This window comes from Hippocampus bargibanti, linkage group LG15 (assembly GCF_051943395.1).
Source record: "Hippocampus bargibanti isolate YZ-2025 linkage group LG15, ASM5194339v1, whole genome shotgun sequence".
NCBI classification, from domain to species: domain Eukaryota; kingdom Metazoa; phylum Chordata; class Actinopteri; order Syngnathiformes; family Syngnathidae; genus Hippocampus; species Hippocampus bargibanti.
In genome coordinates this window covers 7,358,685-7,369,506 of record NC_142748.1, presented here as the reverse complement: position 1 = coordinate 7,369,506, position 10,822 = coordinate 7,358,685, and the positions used below count along the sequence as shown (strand labels likewise).

The 10,822-nt window shown below is 41.8% G+C and overlaps 2 protein-coding genes across 2 annotated transcripts; one reads left to right on the top strand and one right to left on the bottom strand.

Annotated features, from left to right (window-relative positions):
• Positions 1-4,045: 4,045 nt before the first annotated feature.
• On the bottom strand, positions 4,046-8,922 carry kat7b (K(lysine) acetyltransferase 7b). Its single transcript, XM_089014906.1, has 14 exons — positions 8,753-8,922; positions 7,880-8,030; positions 7,548-7,796; positions 7,385-7,467; positions 7,213-7,296; positions 7,034-7,132; positions 6,832-6,942; positions 6,569-6,760; positions 6,385-6,474; positions 6,170-6,310; positions 5,945-6,038; positions 5,717-5,863; positions 5,423-5,529; positions 4,046-5,067 (listed from the first exon to the last, which is right to left on the bottom strand). The coding sequence occupies exons 1-14, from the start codon at positions 8,768-8,770 to the stop codon at positions 4,966-4,968; spliced, it is 1,668 nt and encodes a 555-aa protein (XP_088871032.1). The 5' UTR covers positions 8,771-8,922; the 3' UTR covers positions 4,046-4,965.
• A 165-nt stretch (positions 8,923-9,087) lies between these two features.
• Positions 9,088-10,775, top strand: ptges3l (prostaglandin E synthase 3 like). The gene is made up of 7 exons (XM_089014908.1): positions 9,088-9,492; positions 9,559-9,672; positions 9,767-9,833; positions 9,912-10,010; positions 10,107-10,196; positions 10,274-10,336; positions 10,423-10,775. The coding sequence occupies exons 1-7, from the start codon at positions 9,458-9,460 to the stop codon at positions 10,429-10,431; spliced, it is 477 nt and encodes a 158-aa protein (XP_088871034.1). The 5' UTR covers positions 9,088-9,457; the 3' UTR covers positions 10,432-10,775.
• Positions 10,776-10,822: the final 47 nt, after the last annotated feature.

Below are 10,822 nucleotides of genomic sequence, written 5' to 3'. Positions count from 1 at the left end.
GAATTGCTTCATGTCACAAAGAAAGTACAGAAAGTACTTAAGAATGAATGACTCTGTCTTTAAGTTGTCATATTATCTGTTATTCAATTTTTTTTGTTCTTTTGACTTCAAGATGGCGCCGAGAGACTGGCTGCCTTTACAGCAGCTCCTTTATTTTGTTTTTTGACTTCTTTCTTTCCTTTCATAACTTTGCTGCTGTGAAATGGACATGAAATCAAGCAAGTCTAAGATGTTTGATGACGATGTGATTGACCAAACCTGAAGTTAACTGATACTACCTCAAAGAGCAGAAACAACTCAACACTTCCATGAAAAACAGCAAAATAAACGGAGGCCGGACATATATTTTACATAATGTCGTGTATATGGTTATTGCCGCACGTTTTGTTCTTCCTCTTTAGATTTCAGCGATGCCCGAAAACGGGAAACCTGACATGTTTTGTCTGCTACCACCGCCCTCCGTTTATACCTGACCACGCCTCAATACACCTCGACGCACTTCATCTCACAATGACTTACGACCCACGGGCAACGCCTGCGGGGACGACGAGAAAAATGATGAAGGGAAATTCACCCATGCCGAATCGGGCCCACGTTTTTTGAGTTGTGGGGGGGGGGGGAGGTTGACAGAGGGGAAGGAGTGAGCGCTGAAGGGAAGGGAGGAAGAGAGGCAGGGTGTGGGAAGGAGGAAGGAGGGGAGGGGTTGCTTCCTGTCGCCATTCCGGCCTGCCCACATAGACAGGCGGAGAAAGAGAGTGTATCTGGGGCTGACTGCAAGCCACATGACATTCTCTCTGGATCCTTCGCTCGACTCTGCGCCGAGTGATGTGCTCCCTCCCCATACCCTCCCTCTTTCCAGTTCCTCCCACCCTCCCGCCCTTCAAAGCTTTGACATGTCATCTCCCACCACAAAAACAGAGGTGGGAAGACTCGCTGGCGCTACCGCTGCCTCAGGGTGTCTGGCACTAAATCTGCCTGCAAATACAGAGAGAGGAGGAGGAGGAGGAGGATTGAGGAGACAGAGAAGATGCCGGAAGGAGGCATAGAGAAGACAGAAGAGGAAAAAAAAGAAAAAAAAAAGGATCAGCGGGCAGGACGGTGCGCACTGAATGAGACTCATAAAAAGCCGGGTGTCAGAAGAACTGTTAGTAAGACGGAGGGCTTTGAGATACGTCTGTTCTTTAATGCGACACTGCTGCAACCGCACTCATGAGTCACACGCACGCTTGCACCAGCTGGTTCGAAAAGTCGGGGGGGGGGGGGGCGCTCAAAAGTTTGGAAGAAACCTTCGGGCACCAGAACCGCTCTCTCCAGAGAACCACAAAAACACAAAAGATACCCAGAAAGGTTAAACACATGAAATGAATTGCATCCAGCTCAATGAAAAATGTCGGCAAGCCGCAATCCTATAATTGAACACCGAGTGCATTTTCCGATTCTAATGTGATTTTTTTTTTCCTCTGAGACCAGCAAATGGAGTATCTCTTCCAACGTTAAACACACCCTGGACAGCCACCGCTTTTGAATAAATGATTCCAGGCCAAATGTTTGCTAGCTCGGATGCCACAAAATTTGCAGATTGACTTAAGGAGCAATTACGCACTTGGCTTTGGAAGCCTCTGAGGCTTTGGGGATGAATTGGTGGAGTGGCTCCCGGACAAAGTAAGCAAATCTGACCAAAGTGGGCCTTTCCCATCAGCTGAGAGTGTCAAGGAAGCCACAAGACACATACAACACAACAACTGTGATAATAGGGCCAAATTCGAGGCCTCATGCTCTGCAACAATCGGAACAACAAGTGAATCAAAGACGTGAATGCAAAAACCGCTACGAATATTCGTCTATTGTCTTTTTGCTATGGATGTTCTCATAGGTAGTTTTTATCTTTTATAAACACACAATTTTTCTCTGCCGTTTTCCCCGAAGCTCAACTGTTTTCCCCCCTCAACTACTACAATTGATATTGACTGTATTTTCTGGAATATAAGGCGACCCTTCAATGAATGACATATTTAAAAACATTTTCCATACATAGAGTGCACCGCATTATCAGGGGCATCTTCAATGAAAGACATGTTTTAAAGTTTTCCATACATAAGGCGCATGGTTAGCTTTGGAAAAAAATATTTTCTTTTAAGTGCGCCTTATAGTGCAGAAAATACGATATTTAGTTAGTAAGTGGTAAACTGAAGCAGGGTAACAGCTTTCAGTGACATTTCAATGGAGCACAATACCAAAGCAGTTAGCGCAACCCGGAGGAAGACACATTTCACTGGGTATGACCACATAGTCACAAGTCGACACACTGCGATTTACTTTTAGTCAGCTGCTTTTCGGGCCTCTGAGGGCGATATGTTTGCTCATGATGTCCCCCCCCCCCCCCCATTAAAAGCATGACTGCTGATGTCTGTCGCCGACAACGTTAAATCTCCTTGGGCCTTTGGTCAAGGAACTCAAATGGCGATTCCATCATGGTGAATGCGGAGCCTGTTTGAGAGCAGTTGGAAGGGCCTGCTCAAAAGCGAACATTGATGAGCCATTTTTTTTTCTTCTCAAGAGAAGGAAGCAAACACACAGAAAAGTGCCACAGGGCACCAAACGAGAAAAACAACTGAGGGAACCAGAGAGTTGGTGGCACTCGGACAACAGAGGGAAGACTCCCTTGATTTACGACACCGTGTCAGTGACGCTGTACCGCCCACCATTGTATAGATGGAGTCTTCATCACATCATGTCTCCTCCAGTTTGGCGTGCCAAACTTCCAACATTAAACCGGTTAGTCATCTGTTGCAAACTTTTGCCTACGATTTAATTCAAGCCATGAGGAAACTCATTATTGATATTTGTTTTTTTTTCTATTTGGTCCCAATTTTTTTTCCCTTATTAAACGTTAAAAACAGACCTGAGGATGATCATTTTCATCTCTTTTAAATTTGGAAATGACATTTTGAATTTTGAGACCACGCTGAATGGAATCTCATGTCCTCGAGTCTTTTTTTTTTTTCATTTTAATGAATGAATTATGGAGCGGGTGGTTTTGTAATACTCTAGAGATCATATAATATTTATCATGCGTTTATTGAATGGACGATTGGCAAAAAGCATCGCAATGAATCAATAAAAATATTGGCCAATTAGAGAAACATACAATGTATATAGGTTACAAAAATATTGTCATTAAAATACTAGATGAAATAATTAGTGTGGGACAACACTGCCATCTACTGGAGTTGATTATTTTCAGGAGCCAATAAACTTATTTTTTCCTTTTGGATAGTTTAAAGCAGGCGGCCAGGTAGAGGAGTGGTGAGCACGCCGGCCTCGCAGTGCAGAGGTCGCTGGTTCACGTCCCGCTCCGGAGCTTGCATGTTCTCCCCTGGCCCACGTGGGTTTACTCCGGGTCCTCCGGTTTCCTCCCACATTCCAAAAACATGCATGGCAGGCAGATTGAACACTCCAGATTGTCCCTAGGTGTGAGTTGCTGTTTGTCTTTGTGTGCCCTGTGATTGGCTGGCAACCAATTCAGGGTGTCCCCTGCTTCGTGCCCAATTGGCTCTAGCACCCCCCGCATCCCTAATAAGGAGTAAGTATGGAAAATGGATGGATAGTTTAAAGCAAATTTTCTAAGCATTTGTATGCGACATCAAATATTTGATAAGTGTGCGGCAACAACATAAAATGACATTTTGAGCAGCACTTTCAAGAGAGATGCTGTCATCTTCCCCTGGCGGCACATGCGTAGACATAGCTCAGGTCATTGAATGACTTATGAAATATAAGTTTTATGAAAGGGTGGGGGGGGGGCTGCAAGGGTATTAAAAGTCTAGCGCGTAGCAAACTCAACGCTGCAGCAGCTAGTCATAAGACTGACAGGAAGCATTTATGTTTCATATTATTTGAAACCACAGACAAATTAAGAGTTGATACGCTTGACAATTTCCCCCAGCCCGAGGGATGGCAATCGCAGTTGTTCAAAAGGCTGCATTTGGAAAAATTGGCAACATTATTTAAGCGCACAAGACTGCATTGAGAGTATCCGCAGGAGGTGTTGACCACAAGTAATAAATCACAAAGATATATGGCTTGAAATAAATTTGGTTACCGGTTAAGCTTCTTAAGTATTTTTCCACAACACAACAGAGATAGATATGTAGATATATACACAATATATATAGATAGATATGTAGATAGATACATAGAAATATATTTCACACTGGATATGTTTTTTCTTTTACGTAACAGTTTCTACAGTACTGAAGAAACCCTTGCGTAAATATGCAATTATTAAGGAGTTTCATATTTCAGGACCATGTGCCCCAGAAATAGCAAAAATACTTTCAAAAATTAATAATGTTTGAATGCATTCTAATATAGAACATTTTAAGTCCATGTCAAAATTTAACACGTACAGGCGAATTTTGTTCAACATCATTCTTTGGATAAACCACACAAGCAGGAGGATGTTTGTAGCAGTAAAAAAAACCTGAGGTTGTTTTATTTGATTTTATGTGCCTTTTTTAATACAGTGTTACTATCAGAATTACAAGTTGCAGCAACTCCAAAACTATATTCTTTCAATATTAGGCATGTTTACCAGAGGAATGGAAACAAATACTGTATTGCTGGGAGGGAGCGATGCACCTCAAGGCAATGTCATTATCATTTGCTTTCTTCGATTTAAGTAGGAGGAAAAAAAGGACAATAACTGCTCCATGATGTGGGTTGTGTATTGTAAGGTCAAAACATTCACGTGATCAACTGTCATTGAACATTCTAAACTCAAGCAGAGATTCTACACCTTTTGATTTGACTGAAACATATGGACAAAAGGAATTCAATAGTAAAAAAAAGTAACATCTGAAAAAAATGCCAACAAAGAGACCTATGATAGGAGATCTATGATAGGAGGTCGAGGCTACTTGTGGTTGAAGGCGAGTTTATGGAGTAGCCTGAAGAGGTGAGCGCTTATGTTCCCTTCGGGGGTGTCCATTTTAGCGAGCTGGGGTCAATGGTTTTGTTACCGTTGCCTCTCTTGACCTCTTTTGCTTTCCACTCGTCAATCAGGTCCTGCGAGGAGGCAAATCAACTTGAGTGAGCCGGAGAATGTGGAATGTCAGAAGTCATTTTTAACTCACAAGGACAAAGCGTCTGTTAATTTGCATGAGTAGGAGCTGAAATGAATTACAATGAAGTGCTTAAGCAAACCTTACGGGCACGTGTTAAAAGCTACAAGATTAGTAGGTGAGATTAGTTGACTAATACACAAACGATCTATTTAACATTGAACATGCTAAATAATTAGCACAATCATGCGTGTACATCATGACATGGACTACCATCAACCCAATGATGGGGCGCCCTATACTACACAAACTACATGCGATGGAAATAATAAAAAAAATACATGGAAATAAAAACTCACCTGTCGCTTCAACACCAAGTGCTTCCCCTTCCAGTATTTGAGCATCTGAAGGGACTGTAGCGTGCTGACGATGTCCACGGGATTGACGGCAGTTTCCTGACTAATCTCTGCACATCAAGTAGACAGAACAACTTTGTTCCAAGTCTTTGATGCACTATTTTGTTTCTTTCCGCAAAACCTTTTGAAACCCTTGTTTTTGTTTTGTTTTTATATTTCATTGATTTTTTTTATTGAATATCTTTATTTATTTTGCCCAGCGACTGTGTAAACTCTGTGTTTTCCATCTGATCTTACCCTTGATTGAGATCTCCTTTCCTTGGAAGTTGTGCATATAACGGAGTAAGACTTCCTTCCAATAGCTACGGTAGCTGATGAGGCCGAGGTCCGACAGAGGCCTTTCTGGCGAGCCAACTTTTTCCTCCACTTTGGATAGGAGGTAGCCTAAAAAAAGTGAAGTAGACAATAGTCAGCACGGATGCTTTTTTTGACAGTTCGGAGAACTTTAGGGGCGAGTATACGTACTGAAGTCGATGAGCATCTTGCCAAAGCCCTGCCTCATGTACTGCGGCATTGTCAGAATGCATGAAACATTGTAGTTGAGGAAGGAATTCTTTTCCTAGAGACACAAACACGAACAAAATAATACATTTTCAGCTATTTTCTGCAACGTTTTGCTCTTTAGCTCAGGCTAGCAAACCACATGGGTGTCATTGTTGATATAATTTATTTATAGCTATATGTACTCACTTTCGAAAAGTATCCCACCAAATGGCAGCCCGTGTTGTCAGCCTCCGTCATGACGTAAAAGAGAAACGGCTCCACATCGTAGTATAATGTCTTGTGGTCCAGGAAGAGTTTGGCAAGTAAACACAAGTTCTGGCAGTAGATCTGTGAAGTCCCCATAATCCGTTATATCGATTCTTTAATGTGATCCAGTTACATATGAGCTTGTAATAGCCCACCTTGTTTTTCTTGCCGTCAACTTCAAACACAGATATGGTGCCTTTTCTGTAAACTTCATCTCCTGGAGGGTGCTTCCACACGCACTTGGCCTGACAAAAATGCACCGTTTAAATAGCCCAATCATTCAAGAGCATTTACACGGCGGATGGAGTAGTGGTGACGAAGCCCGTCTGCAATTCTCACCATGTGTCGCCTGAGGATGGTCTGGCTCTTCATGTACTTGAGACAGAATTCACATACATAGAGGCGACCAAGGCGGGCGTACTCCTCGGGGTAGGGCGAGTGGTACCAGGTGTCCAGCTCGTAGCGGCCGAACAGGATGGTCTTGATCATGTTACTGCCCTCCGTGATCTGACCTTGGATGCGCAGCTTCTCCTGCAAATGAAGAAGCAAATTGACGTTTAGCCTGCCAATACTTGAGAGGGTTTAAAAAACTGGATTTTTACCAGGTCCTCAGAGGCACGAGCCTGGGCTTTTCTGAAAAGCTCCAAGTCGTAATCGCTGGTGATGTTTTCCAGTAGAGGCTCCCTGGTGTTGCCGTGTGTTTGCCGATGCTCCTGCGGATCACGCAAAAAGGTGAATTAAAAATGAGACTAAATGAGTGACGACCAACTCAACTTCCAGTCGCTATGGGAGATGCTGTGGTACCATGTGTTTTTCTTTCTGCTCCTTCTGCAGCCCAGAGTTTCTCCCCTTCCTCATTTCAGCCACCTGCTCTTTGTATCTGCTCTGCTTTGATGTTGGCGTCTAAATAAAAGACAAAAAGATCCAATTCAGTGGTTTACATAGCCAACTAAAACGGCTTAAAATGTTTTACCAAACCGGACCTGGTGACGTGTTGCATGGCGGGAATTGCTTTCTTCCTGTCCCTTCATCTCGTCATCTTGCTTCTCACGGCTGACAGCTTTTACCTGATGATAAAAAGCAAGGTATGCATGTTATAAAACAAACTATGGGCTGCTTTTCACTGCAAAAAAAATGCTGATTCAAAATTGCCACCTTGCATTCATCGGCAGACAGGTTGTGGTACAGTGGGCAACCTGACACAGCAAAATGTCGTTCATGTTTTCCCGTAAGGTGACCTGTTGGACATCATTGAAATAATACATTAATTGATCGACATTTTCGTAAGCAACGTTAGCCAAATCCAAGGCAATTTTACCCAGAGAATTGCATCCAGGGGTTGGGCATTTCATATTAAAGTTGTATGTCTCGTGGCACCTGCGACGTTTGGGTCGGTGGGAGAGATCCTTATCAGAGTCTCTGTTGACCTGGTCTTTGGCCTGGCTCTCATCATGAGAACCATTCGGGCTAGAGATATCCAGTTCTGACTCGGAGGATGGCGCATTTCCGGTTGGTGTCAGTGGCGGGGATTCATCATGATCAGGAGCCTGTTTCAAGTCAGCCGTATCTGTGTGAAAGGAAAAACAAAGTCAAACCAGAATATCTATTCAGCAAATGGAATGACAAGAGTGGCGTTTCAATTACACAAACCGTGGGAACTCTGGCTCAAGCGTGTGGAGGCTCTGGTGAGACGCTGTCTCTTGGTCCGGGTCCCATCGCTTTCTGAACTATTGGTCTGCTCTCTGTCAGCAGAAGAGTCTGAATCTTCAGTTCCATCAGAACCACTGCCTGCCATATGTCTCTGTTGTTATAAACAAATAATGTGAGACACTTATGCCTGAAGCATTTGGTAGTTCAACGAGTAAAATGATATAGATATTGCTGGTGAGACTTGACAATTGGGTTTATCCACCAAAGCAACAAATTATATGCTACAATCTTTCTGTATGTCGAGGCCTCAGGGTCATGCAGTAACAGGTCACGGTTAGCCGCCTATGCTACGTGACCACTGTATACTCAGTATTTTTTAAGTAAAATTCCGTATCGGGGAAATCTGATGTCTTTTCTCGTAGCGTGTGTGCGTCCAGTTTCGAAACTGTCACACACGTACCGAACTCAGTTAGCAAATCAAATATTTCATACGTTCCACTCGCCAAATGCATTTCCAGCAGTCATTGCTGCATTAATACACCTATTGAACAATTGTGGTATTTTTGTCAGTTCGGGGGCTGCAGTTTAAAAAAACTACATGTTTTGTCCACAATGTTGTAAGGCAATTAGCTTCTTCTCAACCACCTGCGGCTGCAAACGTGCGCTGATTGTTTTTTTAATTAGAAGCCAAATCCTACGTTTAACAATTTGGTACATTCATGTTACATGCATTTTCTCAATTACATTATTTAAAATGGAATTATTAACGTGTGATGTGATATTGTGGAACATTTTACCCACAATTCGTGTTCAACACTGTTGCTAACGAGCTAACGCTGCAGACATTGTTAACTAGGGCACTTTTTTCCTTACCTGTCGTCTGCGAGGCATTATCAGCTCAATGAATATTCGTTTATAGGCACGTTCTGAACGACAGTAACAATTTCGTTGAATTAAATGTGCTCAAAGGAACATAAAATCGTACAAATATAAGCTAAATGTAAACGGTGTAGTATAGCTCTGACGAGACATCGCCCAAACTCGGACAGCAGTTAGCCTCTCAGCGTCTACTTCCGCTTTTGTTCTTCTTCTGTGGTGTTCGTGGTGACATAATGTCCTTTACCGTTATCTAGTGGACTGGATCTGAACCCATGTTTAATTTTCTTGTTTTCATTTATTTTAGTTCGATCATTTTTATTATAAGCATATCAATAGGTGTAAATTTGTATGTAATGTAAAAAAAATCGTAGATTTTTAGGAAACAAAGGTGTCCGTGGATGTTTCTTTGTTAAAGTGCAGATAAGATTACTAGTTGAGTCACGTGACAGGTGGCACAGCATCAAAACAAAACGGCTATGGCTGGGTACCAAACTGTCTCTCCTCCGCATAGCTGGGAGATCCAAGAGAAATCCAATGGATGACCATAAAAGGAACCACTCCACCACCCCCCTTAACAGCTGATACCAACTTCTCCCAGCTACTATAAATAGCATCTTCCAGACATTTGCGATCCAGCGAGTTTGAAAGAGTGAGCAATACTCATAGCTGTTTCTGTTGTGATTTTCTACAGAGCAAACAATGAACAAACTTAAAATTGTTCGGCCAGAGGAAAGGTAAGTAATGCTCTATTTGGTTCGATTTTTGAAAATATCTCAACATTTTCCTCTATTCTTCAACAGTCAGCCAGCACACGCGGTGTGGTTTGACAGGAAAAAATATGTCACTATTAACTTCAAGGTGCAGAAACCAAATGATGTGCAGGTTGACATCCAGACGGACAAAATGATCTTGTAGTGAGTTAAAAACCTTTAACAATTTGTCTATAATGTCTCGGACTTGTGAGCACTTTTTGTGTTGTTGGAGCTTCCTCACTATCTTTTCCAACAGCTGCAAGAATGACACAGATGATGTGATCTATAATGAACTCCACTTCTATGAAAAAGTCCAAATCCATGTCAGTGCTCAGTTACATGAATTCAAATTTAACACATTTATTACGAACAATGTTTCAATCACTTTCTTTTCTCCAAAGGATTCAAGGGAAAGAATATATGACCGGACAATCAATATCTTACTCAGGAAAATAAAGCCAGATTATGCGTGGCCTCGTCTTCAGAAGGACCCAGAAAGGGTAGATTATTTTCAGGTTTTATTTTTAATTGAAGATAGAATGACAATTTTATTTGCAGAAAAAAATAAGGACTCCATGCTTTACTTCATTATGCAGCCGAGTTGGATTTCTGTGGATTTTGATAACTGGAGGGATTGGGAGAATGAAGAAGAAGATGGAAGGGAAGAGTATGAAAAATACGTTGACGTGAGTAATTTAGTGTCATACAATTTTTCTCAAATCATCTATTTTTTTGGGCAAGAAAATGCTTTTGCTCCTCCTAGATGATTCAGGACATGGCCACCAGTAATAAAGTTGCAGCACCAGACATGGGGGATCTTAGTGATGTAAGTACCATGTGATGAAAAGTATAAAATGTCAGAATGTAATATTTGGTTCTACAATCACTGATCACCTCTCACTTGTTGAACAGTCTGACTGAGACCTTCAGCGTCTTCTCCAGATTGAAAACCACCAGTGTTCAGTTTGTAACATATTCTTGTAAACAATTTTCCAAAGTGAACTTTCAATGTAATAATCTATTCATTGTGCCATTTTCCATGCATACATCATTGTAAATACTCATCTAAACAACTTGAATCTGTAGGTTGGAAACGACCACTCTGATTTTATTGCAGAGGATTGTTTTTTAATGCTTGGAAATGTCTTATTAACTATTAATCTTGTCAAATATATAGATATATATGTGTAATAAATATTTTTGTTTGTATTAAGACATGCAATCCATGTCGTTTTGAATAAAACGTTTTCCTGGTATCAAGAGACTAATGCACATTCTGTCCCCATACGTGTTTCTTTTACGTGTAGATACA

Excerpts from the sequence above, each read along its gene's own strand:
- kat7b (XM_089014906.1), bottom strand. Across the intron at positions 6,761-6,831 it reads CTCGTGCCTCTGAGGACCTG|GAGAAGCTGCGCATCCAAGG; the intron begins GTAAAAATCCAG and ends CTTCATTTGCAG. Across the intron at positions 5,530-5,716 it reads AAAGGAGATCTCAATCAAGG|AGATTAGTCAGGAAACTGCC; the intron begins GTAAGATCAGAT and ends CTTGATGTGCAG.
- ptges3l (XM_089014908.1), top strand. The coding sequence starts at position 9,458 with ATGAACAAACTTAAAATTGTTCGGCCAGAGGAAAG. Across the intron at positions 9,834-9,911 it reads ATGAAAAAGTCCAAATCCAT|GATTCAAGGGAAAGAATATA; the intron begins GTCAGTGCTCAG and ends TTTTCTCCAAAG. Across the intron at positions 10,011-10,106 it reads TTCAGAAGGACCCAGAAAGG|CCGAGTTGGATTTCTGTGGA; the intron begins GTAGATTATTTT and ends TTCATTATGCAG.